Genomic DNA, 26,127 nt, shown 5'->3' with positions numbered 1-26,127 from the left:
AACATTACCACAGAGCAACTTGATGTTTCAGTGGGCGATAGGTTAAGGAAGTGGGTGATGAAATGGCACAGTGAGGGTGAAAGGCAAGACACAGGCAGGCAAGTGGGAGACTCACCTGTCACAGGGCTGGTGTTGGTGACTGGTGCAACAATATCTGAAGCTGGACTGAGGGGTGTTTGGGAGGGAGGAGAGCCCTTACCCACACCCAGAGAGCTTTCAGTAGTGACAGGGTGAGTGAGGAGAGACTCAGGTGGGTTAGTCAAGGGTTGGGTGGGGGTTAGATTAGAGGAAGTGACAGAAGGCTGGGTGGAGTTAGTTGGAGCTGAGAGTGTGCTGGCGAGACCAGCACTGGCAGCTTGAGGGTAAAAAGAGAAGAGAGGTAGGAACCAAGTGAGGAACGATTTTGCATTGGGTTTAAATGGTCTAATGAGAGAGCATAACAAGAAGAAATTATGCTTTAGTCTCAGAAAGCTGTTAGATGATCGATCATACGCTTAAAATATGTACATGTTGTAATGCATATTCAATTATGCCCTATAAATTAAAACAAAACCATTATAGTTGTAAAGTCTAGTAAATAGCCTTAGTTATTTTATCCATTCTGGAAAGCATGGGGTATACATACAGAAAAATGGTTCATAATTTCCCAAGATCCTATACATTTTATTGGTCAACACCTAGGTTTGAATATCCTTGAATATCAGTTTTGGATAAACCGTCCTGTGTTTTAATGATTTGAGGGTTTATAGCAAACATGTTGAGTATATCATAGGCAGTGTGAGCAGTAAGTGTCCCTTCAGTGAAGTCTGAGATGAAGATTGAAGTTACCTGGGAATGCGCTGGGTGGTGAGGGTGTGGGTACGGCGATGGGGACTCCCACACTGCCACTTCCACTGTTTTCACGACTACTGCTGTGACTGCTGGGGTGACTTCCTCCACTGCTGCTACTGCTGAACACATATGCTACAGGTCACTCATTACACATGCACATGCATCTCACATAAAAAATCAACACATTCCATATCATTATACACTCACCTAAAGGATTATTAAGAACACCATACTAATACTGTGTTTGACCCCCTTTTGCCTTCAGAACTGCCTTAATTCTACATGGCATTGATTCAACAAGGTGCTGAAAGCATTCTTTAGAAATGTTGGCCCATATTGATAGGATAGCGTCTTGCAGTTGATGGAGATTTGTGGGATGCACATCCAGGGCACAAAGCTCCCTTACCACCACATCCCAACGATGCTCTATTGGGTTGAGATCTGGTGACTGTGTGGGGCATTTTAGTACAGTGAACTCATTGTCATGTCAAGAAACCAATTTGAAGTGATTTGAGCTTTGTGACATGGTACATTATCCTGCTGGAAGTAGCCATCAGAGGATGGGTACATGGTGGCCATAAAGGGATGGACGTGATCAGAAACAATGCTCAGGTAGGCTGTGGCATTTAAACGATGCCCAATTGGCACTAAGGGGCTTGAAGTGTGCCAAGAAAACATCCCCCGCACCATTACACCACCACCACCAGCCTGAACAGTGGTAACAAGGCATGATGGATCCATGTTCTCATTCTGTTTATGCCAAATTCTGACTCTACCATCTGAATGTCTCAACAGAAGTCGAGACTCATCAGACCAGGGTTTTTGTGCAATTCGGCTTGCTATGCTTCTCAGTGAATTACAGTGAAATGCCGCTATATCCAAAAGCCAGAGGGGATCAAATAGCCATAACACATGAAAGAGCTGTGCATAATATTGCCTTTGCGCATCAGAATAGATATCAGACAGGCATTAAGCCACATGTACTCTTTTGTGGTCCGTTAGTAACACATTTACTCATCTTACACTGATCATCTTATCTTAGCATGAGAAGAAGCAAAAAGGAGCAAAAAGTCAATCTGCAATGAGAAGGTTTTTTAAGCAAGACACTTTAAACCTTTATACAAGAGAGATGGAAAGTGAAAGTGAGACAGCAATGTCAGGCAGATATAAAGCTTAAGCATTTGAAAAAGCATAGAGCGAGCGATTGAGAGACTGAGGGGCAGTTTCCCGGACAGGGATTAGACTAGTCCTAGACTAAAATAAATGTAAGAGCTGTCAAAACTGAAAAATATATCAGTGCCTTTTGTTTTGACTCAAGATGCACACAAGTACTGTAATGTTAACTAAGGCATGGGTGTTCAAACTACTTATATTTCCTCATTAAACTAAGGCCTTGTCCTGGCTTAAGCTAATCCCTGTCCGGGAAACCACTCCTTAGTGTTCATGTTTAAAATTTTCCCTGCCAGCGTTTATTTTTTTAAGTTGCCAGCCAGCGCCACCCTCTGTTTCATCCTACCTTCATTTGTTCTCTTTTTATCACCTCTCAGATATGGGTCTACCCCACTGATCTATATAAATGACTGGATTGTGCATGACGTCACACTTGTGAAGCCACCGCGCCACCATTTTGTATACCCAAACATTCTATTAAATCAATGGATGTTATCAGATTTTAATGACAAAACATCACTTTACTGGTCTTCGTTTTTATATGTGAAGTTACCCTGTACATTATTACAACACAAACGTCCAAAGCATATAAATAGTTATTTACTGAAAGTTGTACATTTTGCGTTTTAACATTCATCTTTATTACAGTATCAGATCAGCAGACAGACCGCAGCATATTTAGTATTAATGACAATAAACGTGCTCATTCTGAAATCTAAATAAATAATCATACTTTGTACCGTATGTGCATGCAATAATTTGCTAGTTTTTTAATTATGTTATCTAAACTTACAAGTTACCTTAACTTATTAAGAGAAATAACGCTGACTGTCACAGTGTAGCTGGATGTCAAAAAAAACCTTATTTATACCCGAGTCATTAACAAATGCAACAGACACACTCACCTTAACGTTTTTTTATAAATCCATTATCCTGCCTGATTAAAACATAAACATTGCAAATAACACCAGAATTAACAAATAATTTACGTACACATATCCTAAAAATTAACCTTGTGTAACTGATACGCTGTAAAGGGGGTACATTTTGATCATGATTTTGAATGGAAGTCAATGACGCTCTCTGCCGGTTGGGTATACCAAGATGGCGGCTCGAACTCTGCGCTGGCTTCACCTCACGCAGTGACGTCAAGCGTTCTATGCGCAATCCAGTCATTTATATAGATCAGTGGTCTACCCATATTTACCAAATTCCCAAATTATGAGCAAAAAGCTGAGATTTCCTTTTTTGTGTAGGACTTCTGATAGACATCAGATTCAGAGTGATCCTCAAAACTTTTTACCTTAAGGAAATACTTCCAGGTTTTATAAGTTGGGAAAGAGCCTAACCTGTTGGATAATAGCAGAAATACGGATTGACAGAAAAATTCATCATTGGCAGGGAAGCGTTTTCTCTTGCCAGGGTATAAGTTAAACAGGTGCAATGAAGAATGCTGGAACCATGTCAGCATCTTCAAAGCAAGATGTTCGATACAGTCAAAACCTAAACTAATGAATAACTGAACAACATTTATCTAAACTTTAACTTGAAAAGAAAGTCCTCAACTAAAAATATGAACTTGCACGAGTGTAATTTTTAAATAAATATCAAGGTAAAAATGTCCAGTATGATAAAATACCTGAGCCCTACGAACTGTGAAAAAATTTTTGATTAAAGGTGCAGTGTGTAAATTTTAGCGGCATCTAGTTGTGAGGTTGCGAATTGCAACCAAAGGCTCAGTCCACTGCTCACCTCTTGCTTTTGAAACACATAGAGAAGCTATGGTAGCCGCCACAGGACAAAATGTCAACGCCAGAGACAACTTAGTAAAAAAGTTTGTCCGTTCAGAGCTTCTGTAAAAACATGGCGGCACAAAATGGCGTCTTCCATGTAAGGGGACCCTCGGTGTATGTAGATAAAAATGTCTCATTCTAAGGTAATAAAAACATAAGGGTTTATTATGCAAGGTCTTTATACACCCCTGATAATATAGTTTTGTATATTATTTGCATTTCTGTCAAGAGATCCTTCTAAAAATTACACATTGCACCTTTAACATAACTTTATTATGTACAATTATTTTTAGCAATAAGCTTGTATTATTTAACATTAGTTAATGCATTAACTAACATGAACAAACAATGATCAATTAGTTTTTCAGCATGCATTCATTTAGTTAATGTTAGTTAATGTCAATGCTTTTACAAATGTATTAGTAAATGCTAAAATTAACATAAGCTATCATCAATAAATGCTTTAAGTAATTAGCTAGAAGTATTGTTCATTGTTAGTTCATGTTAGCAAATTGTTAACAAATACAACCTTATTGTAAAGTTTTACCATTATTTGTAACTCGCACTATTACATACCTCGGGTCTTTAGTGACTTTATCACCTTTTACATTAAATTAATAAAAACATATACATTTTCAATTTTCACATTTTTTTTCCTTGTTAAATTGTCGATAAAGACATACTGAGCAATACTATGAGGCTGGAGGTCTAACTTAAAAAATAACAAGGTGTAGTGAATAATGTCCAAGTCACTAAAGACCTGAGGTGTGCATTTAAGAATATGAGATACTGAAAAAAATAATGACAGCTTTTTCATTTTTGGACGAAGTATGCCTCTGAAACGCATCCTCACAGATGGCACTGAGCTGTTACATAACGTCAGGCGCAGTTGGAAAGGACTGAGCTTTAAAGAAAAGAGATTTTAAAGTGGAAGACTTTCATTCACTGCAGATTTTTTTCTGCTTTCACTTTCTTGTAAAACAAGTCAGTTTGAGATGGAGACATGACAGGGACGTTTTCCACATGATAAAAGCATCTCGAGGTGTCAATATTCTCAGTGATTGCACTTGGTTTGTATTATCCCTGCTAACGTCACTCGCAACTGGTTGCCAAGGTTTCAGATTATGCAATTGTGCTGGCAATCAGTAATGCTTGTTATAGTCATCTTCAAGTGCTATAAGGAGCCTGGATTCTGTTCGAAAGCACCTTTTAAAATTCTAATTTGTGCTAAAGCCCTGTACAAATTAATATCAACCAAATGGGCATATTACAAGTATACAGTCAATAAGTCAATTCGAAGATACAGACACATGAATAGCTGAAGTAAAGAGAGATGAGATCTGCAGTAAGAGAGGTGAAGAAGTGGGTAATGGCACCTGTATGTGCGGTTCCTCTGATTGACAGATGCTGTGCGTATGGGACTCTGCTGAAGTAGGGGTGCCATATTGCGTGTGGGGCTTGAGACGTAGTCATTAGGTACCACAGGAGGACGAACAGGTTCAAGTGTTCTGTAGGGTGAGTGTCTCCTGTCAGAAAAAACAGCACATGTTATTAATAAAGAATGCATTTTTTTACTTTCTTATTGACATTAATTCTCACAGCTTGCTTAGAGTCCCCCATGTTAGATCATTTTAAACTCATTAACTCATTTTTGAGCATCAGAACGGTGAATGTGAATGCTTTTCTTCCTGTGATAATTTCTTCATGCCTTAAATTTGTTGGATGTAACCCTTGCATTATTCAGTACACTCAAATCACACCAGCTCAGACCATAGATATGAATTAGGATGCTAACAATTAATCGTTAGTTGATTAATTGCAGATAATAGCTAGATTGATAAAACTTGTCGATGGTCAAAAAAGCAAGGTCATGCACGTGTGTGCAGCGCCTTCGCAAAACAACTACAGCAGTAGGCAAACTGAAGCGAGCGCGGAAAAGCTAGCCATGATCACAACGATGCTGGATGCTAAGCACCTGGGCTTTTTAACGTCATTGGAGACCCGGCTGGCTGCCAATGCAAAGCTGCACAAAATGGCATCCGCAGAGGCTCTGATAAGGTCCGATACAGAAAATGCAAATACGGTTACTGAAAGCAAAGCCCCTAAGGAAGCCTGCAAGCTTAGCATAATCACGCATAACCCTGCCATATACAGGGAAGGAGACCAGAGGCCATTTTTATTAAACAGATTAAAATGTAATCTTAAATTCTGGCATAAAACTGTACAATGTAAACTGTACCTGACTGTCGTGACACTCTGAACGCCCACAACAGATATCACTGATCATTACTGACTGGCTGAGGCGCTACATGCTAGTCAAGTTGACTTTTATGGGTTTTCTAATGGTATACCGAAGGTTGCTAAAGTATCTCTGCTGAAAGTGTGCCGCAGGTCCAAGCTGGAGGTGACGACGGGAAAAGTGACCATCATACGTTTCTTGGATATAACTACAACAAAATAGTGTATCAATGACCCGGAAAGTGAAAACAACACCTATAATAATAAAACCTTTTTTCTGACATAAACACACAGACTTGCATGCGACTGAGTGCACATGAGGCGAAGTTATACACAGTGTTTTTCAGTCATTATATTACATTATAAGAGGTTTAAGTTCAATCAAAACACCAATTACATCGACTTATTTTGCACTCCCACTAGCATGTTATTTAGACAAAAAAATCTTTTAATTCACATAAGGAAGCTGGTGTTTGCCATTTACACACTTGCATGTCATTGGATATATGCCACAACAGTAAAGGCTTTTAGCACTATTACAGTTAACTATTATTTGATTGATTAAACATTCATTCATTTAAACTATCATCGAATATGGGGAATTGCATAAATTAACATCCCCAATATGAATATGCAAATAAGTCCCTGCCTCCAGCTCAGGTAAATACATATTCCGCTGTTCCTGACACGTAGCTGATGGTTTCACGAATCATACCCGAGTTGTGCATTTGCAGCATGTTATTTTTTTCGCCGCTGATGTTAACATGTTTAAGCATTCACACTGCAGAAGTAGAGACAAAAACGCAGTGCTGCGATTGTTTCAGCGCAGAGTCCATGCATCCATATATATCTATGGCTATCCAGCACATTTTTGGAGATCTAATTATTCACTCAAAAAAAGATAAAAGAAAAACGCTCAAGCATGCAATTCATCCACACAAGGTTCAATCTTTACCCAGGTCGAATGCACATACATACCCTATCGTTCCTATGCCGGGCATCGGAGGACTGGGTGGTTTCTGTGTGGGAGGTGTAGTGCGAGACAGGCTGCCCATCTTCATGTTCTGAGTGTTGACCTGTGACCAATACAACACAATTAACAACTCCAAATACAGACTTCAGCTGTGAGCAATAACATCTCAATGTCACAAAGGGGTATATAAAACAAATGGCATCAGGGTCACTGAAACAGTGACAGAACACACAAATAAACACCCAAAGGAAGCACCCACCAAAACAAACAAGAAAACAGAACAAGCACACCCATTTAAAAGCAACAACTATAAAATGAAAATGCAAATTTTGTAAAAATTAAAGAAGAAACAAGGAGTGATTTCCACAATGTTATTTAATTGAAAGCTTGATAAACCAAAGTTTAAAAAATCATCCTAAATACACTGATAAATAACTATATAACTACTATTAAATATATAGTCTATGCTGATTAGGAAAATCCATAAAGTATAAATCAAATACAGAATTTTTATATTTTCAGTCAGTAAGTTCAAAGTAAAAATGACTCATCATACCTTATTCCTTCTCCATTCATCTCAGCTGATTGTAAAACAGCTCTTACCTTGAACCTAAGCAACCACTTAAACCACGAGTGAAGCAGTAAACAGAGGTGAGATCACAGAGAGGTTAGTGACAGATCTCCCACACACGACACAAAGTGGTATTTGTTAGTTTAAACCCATGTTAGTTGGAAAACTTGTTCCATCATGCAAACGTCTCATCTCAGCTTTACTGATTCAGAGCTGAGCTTATGTCCTACCTTCACACCATGGCCAATATCATCCAGGATGCTGTAGTCGAGTGGTTTGCGAATGTACCGCACAGGCCTTTCTGGACTGGCTGGAGCAATGATTTTATGGGTACGGGATGTGTTCTTATTGGTTGTGAGGATTCCTATCTCCCGCCGTGCCACTTTTTCTTTATGGATATCCACTGTCTGGATTTAGGGGACACATGACAAAAGTTTGAGAATCATATTTTTTCTAAATTTTGCATTAAAAAGTGAAATGATATCTATGAAAAATTTCTGTTAGGATTCAGGCCAGAATCTGAACTTGTTAAAATTACAAATAACTCACTCTAATCTTTGGATCAAGTTTGCATCTCAATGCTAGTTTTACTTGACCTTAGTGCTGTGTTCGACACTTGATATCACAACACACTCTTAAACCCTATTCGGATGGTAATTGTTTTTTTCGTGAGGATGTCTGCAAAAGTATATTTGCATGCCTCCTCTGTGATAAAACTCATGCGTTTGGATGAAGATACATTTGTGGTGGATGTGCAGGTTTAGAATTCAAAACATCTGGAAATCCACTGCATACATGATCATTTACATGACCCGCATACTTGGTTGTAATATGTATGTTGAATATCTATGGTTAAATACATTTAAAAAATCGTTGCTGCTAATAAGACATTTTAAACATTATCGTTATATTCTCTTTATTTATATCAATTCCCACTCACTGTAGTGAAGCGATGAGGAAACTTTATTCCCATATTCTGATTGTTTCAGTTATGAAGGTGTCAATTAAATGATCACACAACCTTGGTGTTGGTCAAAAAACAGTAGGTAATTCGAGTAATCACAGAAAAAGACATTTTGGATTTGGACAACAATTAAATCACTGACCACTAATTATGGGTTTGATTCCTAGAGAACAAACATGATAAAAATAATAGCCTGAATGCACTGTAAGTCCCTTTGGATAAAAGCCAAATGCATCAATGTAAGTCTTGATGCAAGTCATAAATGCAGATCTCGCTACCTAAATATTTTAAAATATATAAGATATATTCACATTAGTGTCATGTGTTTTTCTCAGTTGAACATTTAATTTTTCTAAAGGAAACTCAGGGATCCTTTTAGTCTCACAACTTGAATTAAAAGCATTAAGAGACATTTTAACCAAAGCATCCGTCTTTGATTTAAACTTTACTGGCAAAAAAGACAGAGTTGGAAAACAAATAATTTCTGAATCATTTAACTTTTCATTTAAATAAATTAATACTAAACACTTATTTATTCTGCTCACACTGAAAAATGTGTGTGGTCCCAAAGAATTTAAACTCAACACTGTGTAATATAACAGTTTAGATGTGCAGGCATAGGGGTGTGTGTGTGTCAGAGACATGAACACATCAAAGCATTAATAAGGAGGCTTGACTAACTCACTCTTTCAGCCGTATCTCTTGCTGGCACAGAACATTACAGTCTCATCACAAAATGCAGTTACACTGCAGATGAACTGCAGTTCAGATTTCCTCTCTATTTACACTGCGTTCCTATGTGGGATGTAGTTTATTACAGAATCAATAAATTAATCCTCTTTAGAAGATATACATTTAATATGTTATCCGAGTTGAAAGTGTAACTGCCAGACGAGCCCTGTGTCTCAATTCGTTCCCTAGCTCCCGAGGTCGTGAATCAGTATCGTGTACACAGGTTCGGGCACTGGTAAGGACCCTAGCTCACTTTACATTGGGACAATGTTCACGTATTTTTCTGTCACGTGGCTGCTTCAGCATGTTGTTGTCAGTCACAGCTGTTCTAGTGTTGGGCGATATGCCCCATTTTGAGATCGTCCTATCGTCAGCCTGTGAGATCGGCGATACACGATAGTATCTGGGGCGGGGCGGTAGTTTACTCATTTATTTATTTGTTCATTTATGACAAGACTTGATTGGTGGAAAAAAGAACAAGAGCAACACCGTCATGAATGCATCTTTCTTATGCTGCGTTCCAGGCAACCTGTAACCCGTAACTCACGACTTCAAAACCACGACTCACGACTTTGAACTGGGAGTACAACGATCTAGTACGAGTTCACGGGTGGGAAGTCACGGGTTTGACTGCCGTTCCAGTGCACTTTCACCGGTAGAAGGTTGTAAAAACACGAGTTACAGGCTGCCTGGAACGCATAGGGTCGTGAGTCGTGGTTTTGAAGTCGTAACTCACGGGTTTAAAAACCTGCCTGGAACGCGCCATTAAAACTAATGCCATTTATCTGAGTGCGTCATTAAAGCCCAGACGCTCTTTGCGTGCCAGAGAGGGAAAACAGGACACGCGCTGGTTTTAACCCTATGCGCGCTAACAACCTCTCTAGTGCAAGGAAATGTCAGAGATAGGGCTGCTCAATTATGGGAAAAATCATAATCCTGATTTTTAACACGATTACTTAATGACTGTAAAAACATGCACCTGCGCAGACACACGCAGCGCACATCAAAATAATTAAATGCATTTGTTTAGTGCTGTTGCAGAAGGTTACACGTGTCAAGCAGTGGTGCTCTCAGAGGTGCCTTTTTAAACACACTGGTCCAGCGGAACACAATCATATTTTAAACACGAGGGATGTATTGCTAAAACTCCTTGAAAAGCATATCATAAACAGGATTACTATCTGACTTCAAGTTCAGACAGAGCGCAACTCTGTGCAGCGGGTTATATTTTAAACAAAAAGAATAGTTTGCCTCAGCTCGCATGAAACGCATTAAACCGCACAAATACATAAGGATTACTACTTCAGTTTATGTTTAGACTTCGGACAGATGCGAGAGCGCGTGCATGTGAGACAGAGGGAAGCGTAGCTGCTCATCCACGCGCTGGATTTAGGTGCTAGAACGAGTCCGAGACGCGCGCATTAAGTGCATCTGCGTGCAAGAAGGAACTCTCTCTCTACAAGCTCTTCGCGTAAAGTGAAGCACAAACCCTCATGCGAGGAAAAGCATGCAAAACTATGATGATGATGATAATAACAACCATTCGCCAACTATCGTCATGACTATCGCCATGAAAGCCTGCCATTGGCGATATGTCGGACGATCGTCGATACACGATACTATCGTCTATCGGCACAACACTAGCTGTTACTCATCAACAACCAGCAAAACTGACATCTCTGTGACTTAATTTTAAACAGTACATTGTTAAAAACGCTGTCATTATTCTCTTACATATCCATGCATAAAATTGGAGGAATGTAATTACATTTTAAAATGTATTCATTTTTTACAATTTTAAATAAATACGATTATTTTAAATATTGAGTAGATTGTGGTCCCTTACGGTGTAGCGATTAGGGTTGCTGCGGTGACAGAATTTTCCCACCGGTTAATCAGCGCGTGACAAACCCGTTGATACTGGTATCACGGTGTGGGAGGGGCTTATAAATGCGCATGCAGACGTTAAATCGCGTATGAATTTGCATGCAATGCGAGTGCAACAGCTCATTTAATCAAGTGATTGAGTCAACAAAAAGATCTCGCTTATATTAAACAACATATATGTATATTATAACAAAAACGAGTAAGCACGCAGCTCTGCCATCTCTGGTCAGTCAGCTCTCCTTTCACACCGTGATAGGAATAAATGAAATCTGACACCTGCTGCTCTGTGACATTCGACAGCAGAGACATTCAGTGTTTGCTCTCTCTAATGAAACTAAATGATTTAATTACAATAAAATATCAAAAATGACGGTGAAAGACGGTGTCGCGATATGCAAATGATCTAACCGGTGAGAGGCTGAAGCAGCGGTAATCAACGTTTTACCGACTATCGCGACAAGCCTAGTAGCGATGTGTGTTTATATTTAAAACTTTTGTCTTTATAAAAGTTCTGTCACATTTCTTAAAGTTTATTGAGTTGGATCACATGATTTTTGGTTGGCGAGCTTCAGAAAAGGTCATGTGATTTCCGGTAAGGGAACATCGATGCTCACTGGTTTTTGTGGGAATTTTTAGGGAATGAAAGTTCCAGTGTACTGGACAGATTTTGCGATTGAAACAGCCCTCAAAATGGCCGACTCCCTGATCAGTGCCCTGACTACTGAACAAGGGAGCAGATTGAGACACACGGAAGCTCTTCCTAAAGTGTTAACAGGCGATAGGCAGGAAAAAGCCTATTGACTATGATATCCAAATTTTTTAACCCTGACAAATGCAAGACTAGTACTCACCTCCCAACCAATTTCAGTAAATATAGCTCAGGGTGTGAAACTGTGTTAATGGGTGTAAAGGCCGATTTATAGTCGTGCATAAGCTCTATGCCGTAGGTTATCCGTAGCCTGTGCGTAGCTCTGCATAGCCTGATGTGCACCTCGCAAATTTTTTAATTTTAATTAAAATTAATTTTTTATTAATTTTTAATTTAAAATTGGTCCACCAGAACCCCTCCCGTCAGGTAAAAAAAACTGCATCATAGGTATTTCCGTTTGCGACGATGAAAACAAAGATGAGCCAAGCTGAGGAATTACTTTACTTAAACTGGAACAAAAGTCGCTGTTTATTTACTTCCATCCTTGCTGATCTTCTCAAATCATACACAAGTAGTTGCTGTTTCTTCTTCGTTTGTGGGTTAACTTGCCAAGCTTCTTCTTCTTTGACAGTCGAGCTGCTATTGTGGTTACACGCCTGGATACTGCATACCAGCGGTCTGCGCGTTTGTTTGCACGCCAACGTGGACAAAGCCGCAAAAGTAGAATTGACAGCTACGCCTTGGACCTACGCACAACTATAATGAGCCCATAACTCTTTCCCCGCCATTGACGAGATTTTCCGTCTTTCCGCAATACCGCTATTATCCACCAGGTGGCGCCCTTCCGCAACTTTTTAAAACCGGAAGTATTGCCCTATGGCAAGCTGCTGCATGTCCGTGTCAGTTTTAAAGATCGCTCTGAATGGGATCTCTATGAAAAGTCCGTCACAAATATGGAATTATTTTTGCTTTTTGCTCAAAATATGGTGTTTTTGCAAAAATCTACCCATATTCAAAAGCTGATTGCAAAAGAACCACTAAAGGTAGGATGAAACGTTTTTTTTTTGTTTGAAAGCAGAGGGGCTGTTCTTTCATTTGGTATATTGTATGTTTATTTATTTAAAGAAGAACATTTTCTGGAAGGCATTAAACTTTGTTGAAAATCATGAAAATCGCTGGCGCTGGCTGGCAACTTTTTTTTAAAAACGCTGGCGGTGAAAGAGTTAAGTGTGTTACCTGAGAGATGTGGTTGATGGAGGACTCCATGCGGCGTAGCTGGGACGCTTGGATATCAAGCATTTGGAGCACATTGTTGGCAAGGGTGTTGATCAGGTAGGCAACACTGGCCAGGGACTGAGTGGTGTAACTCTTGGTTTCCTCTAGAGCAAGGTGCTTGTCTGGAGCCTGATGGAGAAATAAAGTATTAACAGTCAAATCACCATTAAAACCAAAAATAGGAATGACAAGCAAAAGTACATTTAATTCCCAAGTAAAATATTTGCAAGATTTATTTTGACAAGAATTCATGCAGATATAATCTTATGTCTTAAGTTAATGTTTGGTTAACGGTTGGGGGAAAATATCTGATGAGTAACATTATATTAGATCCTTGCGTTATAGTAGATCTTAAAGCTGCCGTCTCAAAGTCAATCAAACAATAAAAGAAAGAAGTTAGACATATTTTATATTTTTTCTCAAGATACTGCTCTGACTGTGTGTGAAGCAAATATATTCGTTTTACCAGTGATTGTAAGGTGTGGATGCGGTGATTTTGAACCTTTAAAATGTTCAACAAATCACACATCGTTTAAGTTTAAATAGAGAAAGTCAAAATATAAATAACCAATTTGCTAATTCATACTAAATTTCCCATCATGGGTCACATTAAGTCCACTTTGCATGTGTCATGTCTAACCATACTTGCATGGTGAAGAAGTCAATGGCTGTTTAAAATCCTACTAGCGGTCTTCAAAATGCAGTATATGCAAACGTATGAAGGCAACAAAGTAAGTACATCCAAATTCAATGTCTATCACATCCTGTGATAATGTTTAATGTCTATTGCTGTGCTCAACCTAAAGGACTGCCCGGTGGCCGGGGGCAAGCGTGAGAGACGTTCGGGCAAGTAAGAAGTATTGTCACTTGCCCGATCGGGCCAGTGCTTCACCCTCAGTCACTAAAATATGTTTTCATCAATGTATATTATTTAACATCTTGGAAGTAATTTACTTGGGTAAAACACGACGAAAGAAACAATGCAATATTTTGCACGATTTACTATCAGTTTACAGGTAAATAAGGAAAACCAGAAAATTTTGGAGCCTTTAATCGTTGAAAAATGTCTGTTGTATATGTATACAATTATATTTGACTTTTGAATTCTTATTTTTAAATATGTGACACTGAAAATTTTTAATTGAGGCAACTGAAAATTTTGGCAGGGCAAGTGAAAACCTGAACCACTGGCCCGACCGGGCCAGTATAAAAATTTATTTGCGTTGAGCACTGTATTGACCCTGTACATTTGAACCGACTCATTCCTCCGATTTTACCAGAAATCGTCACAGCGGATAATGGCCACTAATGAACTGTGTGACTATTTATCAGACATTTGGATGTGGCAGTCAAATGTGTGCAATGTCAGTACCTAAGCATTTCTGTGTGCAGTCACATGACACCTGCTTTGATCCCAAAACTGTCAAAGGGAAAGAGTATGTGTGTGTGTGTGTGTGTCCGTGTATACAATTCCTGTCTTTGTCCCAGTGCAGTACCACGAGAGAACAGTCACGCCTCACATACTTCTGACTTTGTTCTGAATTGTAGATGAAAAATGACTGTAGTGCACATTCTACCAAAACCACATGGGTCAGTGGAACCTAAGCCACCCTTTACCAGGATTAATCAGTAGTTAGATGTTTTGATTTCTGGACATCAAGGTTGCTGGCGACATATCAGTATAGGTCTACTGAAACAATCACATGTTAGTTATCCCACTAAAATGAAAAATCTGAATTAATAAACCAGTTAATAAATCAGTGGTCCACAGGATGCCCACACAGAGTCTGTTACTTGCCCGCCAAAGCACATTTCATTAAAAGCCTACATTTTTTATATTTATTTTTTATTTTTTTATTATTATTAAGTAAAACAAAAATGTTTTGAGTAGACTATATCAGAAAGTAGCCCTCCAAATTGTTTTATCCATTGTGGTAGCCCTTGCTTACAAAAACTATAACTGTAGTTACAAATGCCACTATGGTGGCACAGTTTCATTATCAGCACAGTGAGGTGCTGACTAAACCTTACAGGAAGAGCTGCAATTTAAGGAATTGAAGGAGACATATTAGGAACTATATGAGCTATATTTTGTGGATGTTGTGCAGGTGAGTCATTAAAGGGAACAGATGATTATTACAGTATTGTACTGCATTAAATTGTTTGGGTTCAAGATCACAATAATTTAGCGGAGCACATCATTGAAGCCCAGGCACCCCCGACATTTCTTGCGTGCCAGCAACTGGAAAAACTCACTTACTGGTTTTAAACCCCTGAGCGCCGAACAACCTTTATAAGAAAATGTCAGTGCCGCGTGGCGCATTACAAGCTCAGGTGTGAGGAAGAGTCCAAGCTCTCTCGGGCAAGCAGCAGCCCACAAGCTCTCTCATGTGAGGAAAAGCACACAATGCATGTTGGTATCGCAACAATTGTGAGTTATGCGAAATGTTCATCTGAATCTATGATGATGATAAAAATAGCATAATAACAGTTTAAAACTATAATGGGCAAACATGCCAACTATTGTCATGAAGGCCCCCTTTTGGCCATATGCCTGGCTATCATGGATAGATATTGTCTTATTAGTGACTCCCATTCTAGTTTAAGAAGATAAACATTACTTGCTTATGCTGTTAAATAAATAGCATTTTAATAAATCAGCAAGGTATAAGTTCCTATCAGACATAAATAACATGGGCTATATTCCTACATTAAGGAACATAAATAAAAATAACTACCATTTTTTAATTTACAAAGCAAAATTGTTGTTAAAGCAAGTAAGGGAATTATTTAAGAAAAGGTCAGTTTTATGACCAGGTGCGGTCTAACAATAACACCCAGAGGGGAGGTAAAGTCCTGCTCTGAATGATCACAGCATTGTCTGAGATCCTTTTGTAAAATGAGAACAATACATGGAGAAGCAGGTATAGGGGTGATTTACTGCCCAACCAACTCATAGACACACAGTGTAAGTGTATCTCTCCCTTTCAAGATCTGTGTGTAATTACATGGTGCTGAGTCCAGTAATGACTGACCACAGAAGGACACGCTCTGAATCTTTAAGAAAATGACTCTATACTGTGAAAATGAACAGGTGGGCAGAACAAGAGATGCTACCAACACTTTTGTTGCTAATGAAAATGCACAGACATCACAGCTTTTCAGCACAAACACCTCCACAGATCGACATTAAAAACTGGTGTTGAAACATGATATCAGTCAGACTGGTTGGTGTATGTTTGTTTACATTTACATTGAATCATTTAGCAAACTCTTATGTAAAGCAGTATACTTGTTGGAGAGTACGAAACTAAGCGTACCAACTTGACTACATTTTTTCAGTGATGGTAGCTCAGCTATATTCAATGCAAAGAACCACTGCTGAATAATCAATGATTCATTGCTGTGAATTTATTCATTTGCACCTCTTTAGATTTGATGCAGTGCAAATTTCTGGAGGACATACTAGCCAAGCTCAGTGTCTACAAGACATCATATTAAAAACTAACTCATTCACTTTACTGTGATACAGAAAACACTGACTTAATAAAGATTCACTATGTGAATTGTTCAGAAGTGAATTCATCTGCAGAATCATATAGCACATTTTAAGTAACCAGAACTAATGTAAAAATACGAAACCAAAAATCTATTACTAATAGTTATAAGTGATAACCATTAATCAATAATTTTAACACGTCTATTTACACATCTACTTGACATAGATGACAAGCAGTTTGTCAAGCTACAGTTGGAAAGTAATGCTCTTTTATGTGAACATGCAGTTGAGGATGCATGAGATTGGGAAGACTAAACTGGGAATCAAAGCATCCCACACAGTGAGTCTACCATTCTTACTCACATGCATACTCTTCACCCTTTCATCTTCCATTATATGAACACAGAAAAAGCTCAAAAAACATCAGTATCCACCTCCAGGTTACACAAGAACTCTGGCTCCTGTCTTTATAACTGCTGTCTGTATGTACTGTACATCAGCCATACAATGTAGAAAAAAACCTTAAAAATATTAGTTGACAACCACTGTTAAAATATTATTTAATTTAAAAAGGTTATGTAAGTTGAATTAACTCAACCAGTAGGGATGCACCGATACCGATACTGGTATCGGCCTCGATACCACATTTTCTAAAGTACTCGTACTCGTTAAAAGTCCCCCGATACCAGGGATCGATACCACGGTTTGAGAAATGTCTATGTTTGAGCGGCGTGTAAGGGGTTAATGCCTCGTGTTGTCCAAAGAGACAGAGTTTACAACAAACTGGAAAACTAGTCCCTTGTTTTTTTGTTAAAATAAATGACTAAAGCTGTTACCTGTAAATTTAAATCATGTTTTTTATTAAGTACTCGGTATCGGCAAGTACTGAAATGCAAGTACTCATACTCGTACTCGTATTCCAAAAAAGTGGTATCGGTGCATCCCTATCAACCAGGTAACTTTTTTCAGTTGAACCAAAATTTTTTCAGTGTATAAAACCCTGATAGGCAGAGGAGACCATGTAGAGACAGAACTGACATGCCAATGTATAAATAAGATAGATAACATAAGGCTATTTAGTTTGCACCTGTTTCATTGCTAAAAAACAACATTATTTTGTGTATTTGATATAATACAATGTGTTTGCGTGGTTTATGGTTAAAACACATTTTCCACATACCGTACATTTCTGTAGCTCCAGTTTTCACCCTCTTCCTAAAACGCAAGGATTTAAAAAGCAATGTGTCCCTGATTGGCCTAATCTGTACGTTGTGATTGGCTTGAATACCTCTGACGTCAGCCATAAACGTAATGCTCTTTGTTTGAAAAGATACGGTTACTAAAAGGAGTTAACTTATAGGCTGTGAGGCCGAAGCAGGAGGAATTATGATAATGTCGGTCTTGTCTCACCAATCCCAGGAAGTAAACTGTTGCCTACAACCCGTGTGTTTACGTTGAGAGATTTACGTAAGAGATGATAACTCGCGTCATTCTTTACTTTGGGGTATGTACTAATAGACCACTTACACACCAAAGGAAATTAAAAAAAATATTTTTTACTGAAAACTCATATTTTCTTTTTTATAGAACCAAATATAGAACCAAATTTTAATAGTTCAACTATAAACACAAAAAAAGTAAAAAAAATAATCAACATGCAGAGTTTTTGAATTTCTTTTGTTTATATCCGTTTAACTTTCATAAATTGTTACATTTCAAGTATTCAAAACATAATCAGTCTTAAAATTGCACTTCATATTTTCTTTTTTTCTTTTTAAAGATAAATAGGCTAAACCGCCTTTCAATTGTACACTACAACATCCAGACAAGATCGGCGGAGTTCACAGCCTGGCAGTCGTAATGAAATTTCACTTTAATCGTAAATCCAAGTCAAGGCAAGAGCCTTTAATCTACGAATATGTTTATACTTATTCATTTACTTAGTAAATTAATCAGTATTCAATAGTTTTAAAGGATTCAAGTGTTACTGATAAAGTTAAACAAAAAAATTATTAATAACTAGGGGTGCTCCGATCGATCGGCCGCCGATCGTGATCGGCCGATAACGGCATTAAATGACGCGATCGGCACTCGCTAAATTTGCCGATCTCAAGACCCGATCTTTCTGTTTACTTTTGTCATCATAGCGTTCCTGATGCGGCTGCAATTAGAGACCATTTTACACAGTGCGAGCATTTTGTAACCCGTTGCTCATGTGTGACGTGCAGATTTGGATCTCTCTCTCTCTCTCTGCCTTTACAGAGATATGCGTACTTTCTATGAGGACGCGCGCCAGTCCTCAGCGCGATGCGTCTTCACATCCCTATCAAACAGCGTATACAACACATATCTATCGCTGACAATTGCATCCTCATGACGAAAGTTTATTACTTGCATTCGTTTTAAAGTTTTGAAGGTTTAAACTTCCATTTTCCTCACAGCTGCTCTTGTTTGCGGACACAGGCCGCACGCATACACAGCAGCCGGTCATCAGTGCACGTGAAGAGAACGATCTCTCCCACGTCTTAAAGCTACAGTATCCTAATTCATCTCTCAATAAAATTACTCTCTGCTCATCAGTGAAAACTGTTGTACTTCATACGAATGCGTGTATATTTAATTCATACAGTAAAGACTGTGAATTGTTTTATTTTAATTACTTTTAACAGACATAAACCTTTTTAAAGGCATATTACATTTCTCTTTGCAAGAAGAAATATTTGTTGTGCTTATTTATTTGATTCTCTATTAAAACAATAATATACCTAATTTACAGTTAGTTTCATTTATACAAATGGTGCAAACTCTGCTAGATAATAGATAAAAGATTCCCATTCCACTGCCATTCTGTGATCGGCACTGATCGGCAGATCATGATCTTGGTGATCGGTAATCGGTGATCGGCCCCAAAAATTCTGATCGGAGCATCTCTATTAATAACTTTCACCTTGTACACATTGTGTTTTAATTGGAACACACTAAAATACATTCCGAGCAGCGTGTCACGTTGTTTAGTTGCGCAAGTTAATTTTTTTATGCATCCAAAGCTCAGATTGAATTGGATCCGATAATTACGCACCCGCAGATGGATGGCATCCCACGCAGCCCATTTCTGACTCTCTTTCCGTTTTTTCAGCTGCCATTTGTCATGTGGAAAGGTAAAAGAAACTACGCTGATTTTAAATTAGACAAAGATGACCAGCGGGTCGGATAAAGATGATTGGCCGCATTTGGCCGCGGGCTGCCCGTTGACTAGCCCTGGTGTAAAGTGTGAGATTTCAGCAAGTAAATATTAAAGGTGTTATTGGTCCAATCAAATGGAAGTAGGAAAAGTGAGAAACAGAAATGAACAGACAATACATGTCAGTAATAGTTTGAGGTTCTGGCAGTATCTCAATATGATTCCTCCATCTGTTGTTGGGGAAACAAGGTTTTAATGACGCCATCATTACACACATGTAATTAATCTAAATAGGAGTCGACCGATGAACGTACAGAAACACCCTCCTGTGCTCACATGTTCAAACAAACAACACCCTCCTTATAAAAGCAAAACCTCAGCACCATTTTGACTAACAAAACTCACCATGATCTCTATGTGAACTCAGAAAGACTTTATCACAAACCTAAACTGGAGCCGTCTAAAGATAGATTCCATCAATAAATAAATGTTTCTAAAAAATACATCAAGTACATTAAAGTACAGTGAAAAACTAATGTGATGGGATGAAACTAAACTAGAGCCAAACATATTTACACTTCTAAAAGGAACAGTTCACACAAAAATAAAATTGTAAAAACTGCTGTTTTGTTTTTTGCTTTGTCTTTGTTTTGCTTTTACAATGGGAGTGGATTTGCGACTCCCTTGTTAAGTTTTAAGCTATATAAGCCTTGTACACATTACATTTAAATTCGGTTGTCACTTTACCTTTTAGTGCTTAATTCTGTACAAACACACACACACACTTTAGTAATTTATCCGAATTAAGGTAGTGACATCTGCATTTACAAAAACGCTGCATAGTGTGTACATAACCAAACTGAGCAACTGGTTGTTGATGAGCACCATTTTGTATTTAAACATTCATTATGGCAATGACAGGTCTCGCTACAAGGAGAAAAGTTTTTTGTATGCGCAATGCAGAAAAAGACAGGAGTGTTGGTGTCGCCAGATCTTGCACAAAAAAAATACAGCGAACAAGAAAAATCCAATAATAAACCAAATAAATCCATATGCTTTACCTCAAAGATAAAAATATTGGGACCGACAGCTTCTCACTTCAAATAACACCAAAAACTTGATCGCTTCATAAGCCAAAAGCCATAAACGGTTAAGCGCCACAACGGTATGCAAGCACAAAAAAGACGAGTACCTGGCAACACTGCAAGACAGCACTCTGTGGAGCAGCCTCATAAGTGTGTACAACAAACTAAACCAGGTTTATTTGCAAAACCTAACTCTGTAACATAATTTTAGTCAAAGCTGTGTATGATAAGCATGTGAGATGAGCATGGATCACAACTGTGCAGTAGGGCTGCACGATTAATCGAAAAAGAATCACGATCTCGATTCATACATATAGGCGATCTTCATTTTAAATGACGGCGATTCACTTGCATTTACAGTATTTCCCTGTATTTAGTTTCTGCGTTCAAGTGTTCTCGTATTAACATTACAACAACCCAAGAACATCAGTCACACTTGCTAACACACACTCATACAGGGTAAAACCAAACCCTATTCATTCACCAATCAGACCCGATCGTTTCTTTCCTCTCTCTCATCTCATTTGCGGCGTTCCGCTGTCACTCGCGTGACGTATAACAAGGCGGCAGACCTAAACACAGTCGTTTACTTGGTGGATCTGGAGCGGCAATTTTCACAAAAAAGAGAGGATAAACGAGTGTCACTGTGGAAAATCCTGGTGGCGACGGAGAAAGTGAAGATGCAACAACATTGGTTTCGAAAAAAGGCAAGGAAATTATTTACCTCAGGCTCCGGACGTTTCTAAATCGGAAGGCTGCAACCTCAGGAGGTCGCATGCAGGCTGTATACGTCATCAAGCCTGGTTCATTTGAGTTAACGGAGCATTACATTCGCAAGTCATTAACATACTTCAACAATTTATTATTAACTAAAAATATTAGTCATCTTTATAACGTTAATTGTTAATATTCTGAAATTAGACAGTCTTTATGATGCGCAGTTTAGAAATGCGACCTCCAGAGAGGCTGCAGCCTTCACATTGAGAAACGGCCTCTTTGCGTTCCCCATTAGAAAGGGTTTTTCGCACGAGGGGAACATTGTTACATGTCTGCGTTTCTCTCTGATGCCTCAAAATGTTGATCTTTTAGTCTTTTAAAGGTTTAACGTTAGTGTTTTTAAAGTTTTAAGGTTGGCCAGTTTGATAGTACAAAAAGCACAGGTGCAATTTAACAGCTAACAAATTTTAAATTATTTTAAATTTTAAGGGGTCTAAAATAAGAAAAAGAGACTTTTAAGAAACGTTATTATAACTGAAAGTCCTGTAGCACATTTTTTAGTTAAGTGCATAATAAATGTTTTTGTTAAAATAAAGAGAATCGGGTGAGAGAATCGGGATCTCAATTCCCATGGAAAAAATCGGGATTCACATTTTAGCTTGAATCGTGCAGCCCTACTGTGCAGAGAGGTTTGGCAGCCAGGCAAGAATTCAATGACCTGTAGCTAACATTGTATACATTAACACCATAACTTTAGCTCAATCACAGTGTAGATGATACACGTTAGATATGACAAATAAAGGTAATTTACTTGTCATTTATTTCCTTTGTTACCAGAAATAAACTACTGTAAAAGGACTCTGTTGTTATTAGGCTTGCCGCGATGGTCGGTGAAACGGTGATAACCGGTGCTTCAGCCTCTCACCGGTTAGATCACTTGCCCACCGCGACACCGTCGTTTTGATATTTTCGTGTAATTAAATCATTTAGTTTCGTTAGAGAGAGCAAACGCTTACAACTGAGTGTGTATGCTGACAGCGGAGCTGAACGCGCGTCACGTCACAGAGCATCAGGTGTCAGATTTCATTTATTCCTGTCAGAGTGTGCGAGGCAAGCTGACTGACTAGATGATGACAGAAGCCGCGTGCTTACTCGTTGTTGTTATAATATACATATATGATGTCTAATATAACCGAGATCGTTTTGTTCTTGTGTTTTTCATCAAGAAAAATAATAAACCCATCATTCAAGCAGCGCTATATGGCGAAGTAGCCGGTTGCTCTGCTTGGGACTGGCGGGTTCTGTGAGAATTACCTGCACACATTGACTCAAGCACTTAATTAAACCAGCTGTTGCGCTCGCATTGCACGCAAATTCATACACGATTTAACGCAGCGTACGCAAGCACTGCATTTAAACAGTTGCGTAATTCAAAAGTGAAAGTAAAATGTGCACGTCTGCATGCGCATTTATAAGCCCCTCCCACACGGTGAAACCGGGATTACCGGGTTTGTGACGCGCCGATTAACCGGTGGGAAAATTCTGTCACCGCGGCAACCCTAGTTGTTATTGATTCTATGTGGAGGTCTATAGGAAGTAGCGGTTAGTCCACAAAAGCATAACTCATGCCATATATTACATGTTTCGATGGCAAACAAACATGTTTGGTGAAGAACAGACAACATAAAAATATTAATGCAAATTAGATGATCGTTGCACTAAATGGCAGTGCCGTGTTGGATAGTGCAGATTAATGAGTGGTATTATCCCCTTCTGACATCACAAGGGGAGCCAAATTTTAAAGACCTTTTTTCTTCATGCTTGCAGAGAATGGTTTACCAAAACTAAGTTACTGGGTTGATCTTTTTTACATTTTCTAGGTTGATAGAAGCACTGGGGTCCCAATTATAGCACTTAAACATGGAAAAGTCAGAATTTCATGATATGTCCCCTTTAAATGGAATGATTTTATGAAGCTTGTGTGTACTTTTAAGTGGTCACAATGCACTTACATTGCAAGCAGAAAGCCCTAAAATCTCTTTCTGGTTCTGAAGAACAAAGAAAACAATTGTTTTTTTTTTATGGGGGGGGGGTGAATACGAGGTTAGTAAATAAGAAAATTTTCAGTTGTGGCTAAATTAATCCTAGACACTACTAGCTTTAATGACTTCCGGTACACTTACAAAATCTACAAATGCTTGCCCATTTCCACTACAACATCCCATACATCCACCACGCTTTCCTTTTTATCAGTTTCTTTGCAATTTCGTTTCTGTGGCTTCGGTTTCATCTTCTGGTTTCTGATGTTCTTCTGTGTCTAATGATCTGACCCAATTGTTTGTCTGGTTTTACTGGCCTGAGGAGAGGACAATGCTGCTCTAGGAAGTCGGGAGATGATTTACTAAGAAACGTCTGGTTTCCTCCTTCTTACTGATGGGAAAACTGAGAAACAGAAGAACCATGTCTGTTCAATAAATAACAAAAGTCTGGAAACTTCTATCTTCTGTGATGTTATGGCTCTCAGGTGGTGAATTACAACCAAATTCCAAGCAGCACCTCCAATTGACACTTTAAATATCTCATTGGCATTGATGATGCAATCAAGATTATTTATTGAAAACCAGTTGACAGGCTTACAAATCACAAATATCAAATCACAACAATAGAGCCCAAGATGTGGTACATGAAGAGAAAATAATTGAAGCAGAATAATTGAAACATATTAACACAAACATTTATTGTATTGCCCAGGTCTACAGTGAAGGCTTTATTATTTGTGATAATGGCTAAAAATTTCACTTTAAACAAAAGAAAGTAACCACAGCAACAAAGCAAATATTTATTTGGCAGTAAGACGTCTGTGAGTTTGCCCTTATAGTAATGTTTACTGGTGCCAGATGATGAACAAAACCGATTGCCATCCAGCCCTTAAAAGGAATGCTATTCTTCAAGACGACTCATGCTGACATCAATTCTCCAAATGCTCGTCCGTGACAACAATCAAACAGGTCAGCGCAAAGTACAGCCAGTGCTTTAATTTAACATGTACTAAACCATTTTTGTGAATAATAATAGCAATTCAATCACCATCTCTGTCAGAAAAGCAGACATCACATGCTGAGATGATGAAGTCTTGGTTTCATTACAGATGGTCAATCCCTCAAGTGAGCGATCTGCATTTTGACACGTCTTTCAATTGTGTTTTTGGCTGACAGTAAATTGACAGGCGTTGTAATTGCAGCATCCATCATATTAGCTTTTTTGTATGAAAGTTCTGGTAAAAAGAAGCAGCATTATCAGTTATTGACTATGACTTAATATTGATGGACTGGGCAGTTTCTAATCTTTAAATATCAAATGGCCAGACTGATAATGTTGCATGTGGATATCCAAAACAGTATTATTTATATTAAAAGTCCCTGTAAAGTCAGATATAAAAATATGTTCCGAATTTGTCACACAACAGAAAAATGTGTTATTAACCACCCAAAAAAAGTCCACAAATAAAGATAATTTTAGGGCATTAGTTTGGCCACAGCGAATGTTTTTGAAATAGTTTGTCAAAGTTAATGGTCGTAAACACAGAACACAAATATGTTCATGCTATTTTGCATGTGAACCATGTATACATGCGTCAGAGTCTTTGACCGTTTTGCTAACCCTTCTCCTCAAGGTAATAAGAAAAATTATTCCAATACATTGGAAACTTGAGGCCAAAAGTGCAAAGAAAAATGTGTGTCATATTGTCTCCATGGCTGCCTTTAAAACAAACATTTTGGAAGTGTGATCCAACTTTCCAAGATTTCATTAGGTTTCAGAGCACCCCAGCTCGTCATCTCACATCATCCAAACATGTTTTCAATTACAAGTGAAACTCTCCATAGCGGAAGATAATTGAAACAAGCTGGAACTGACATAGAAAACCCTGAAACATACACACATCTTAAACATTTTAAATCCATATAGACCCTCACTTCGCCAAATTTCTGTTCACATAGGAAAAACAATGTTTTTGGTATATTTCAACTAAATTTGTTAATGTAAATCAACATTAACAGTCTGGTTGGATTTGATGTGGTGTTTCTATGGTAATTCTATTCGAAGCAGGTTATTACATCGCTACAGGCCATGTCAAATGTTTCCTTTTACATACTGAACTTAGCAAGCACTGTCCTTTCCAAAACAACAGTGGACATACATTCACATTGATTTTACCAGGCCATACCAAGCTAAAATATCAGATCTGCTCACCTAAATCTTCCATTTTAAAAAGTAATTAATTTGCACATGTACTGTAATGCTGCTACTCCAATAACTAGAAACTGCTTTTGACTACAATTTCTATTGTTCTTGTGTAGCACATTTAAGTAGTTTTACTATAATGCTGTACCTAGCTGAATTGTTAATTGATAATATACTGGTCAACATTTGAAGTGGATCCAAAAAGTTTGCCAAGACAAGAATGTGTATGGGATATCGGTTTTAAGACAACTTTTATGAAAGGTTTTGATCAACTTCAAACGTTGACTAGTTAATTAAATTAAATTAAGTATATTTATTTT

General features: G+C 38.3%; 1 protein-coding gene across 12 annotated transcripts in view; it reads right to left on the bottom strand.

Annotated features, from left to right (window-relative positions):
- The window catches only part of abi2a (abl-interactor 2a), a 44,837-nt gene that overhangs the window by 13,106 nt on the left and 5,604 nt on the right, over positions 1-26,127 (bottom strand). For 2 of the 12 annotated variants that reach the window (XM_065292838.2, XM_065292842.2), the window contains exons 2-8: positions 13,045-13,212; positions 7,807-7,983; positions 7,609-7,626; positions 7,011-7,108; positions 5,171-5,320; positions 829-950; positions 116-355 (exon numbers count right to left, since the gene is read on the bottom strand). In XM_065292838.2, coding sequence (XP_065148910.2) covers positions 116-355; positions 829-950; positions 5,171-5,320; positions 7,011-7,108; positions 7,609-7,626; positions 7,807-7,983; positions 13,045-13,212 — 973 coding nt within the window. The remainder of the gene's footprint in view (positions 1-115; positions 356-828; positions 951-5,170; positions 5,321-7,010; positions 7,109-7,608; positions 7,627-7,806; positions 7,984-13,044; positions 13,213-26,127) is intronic. The other 10 variants (XM_065292843.2, XM_065292847.2, XM_065292845.2 and 7 more) reach the window with 7 other exon arrangements.

This window comes from Paramisgurnus dabryanus, chromosome 15 (assembly GCF_030506205.2).
Source record: "Paramisgurnus dabryanus chromosome 15, PD_genome_1.1, whole genome shotgun sequence".
Lineage (NCBI taxonomy): Eukaryota > Metazoa > Chordata > Actinopteri > Cypriniformes > Cobitidae > Paramisgurnus > Paramisgurnus dabryanus.
The sequence above is the reverse complement of the archived record's forward strand: the minus strand, read 5'-3'. Positions and strand labels throughout refer to the sequence as shown.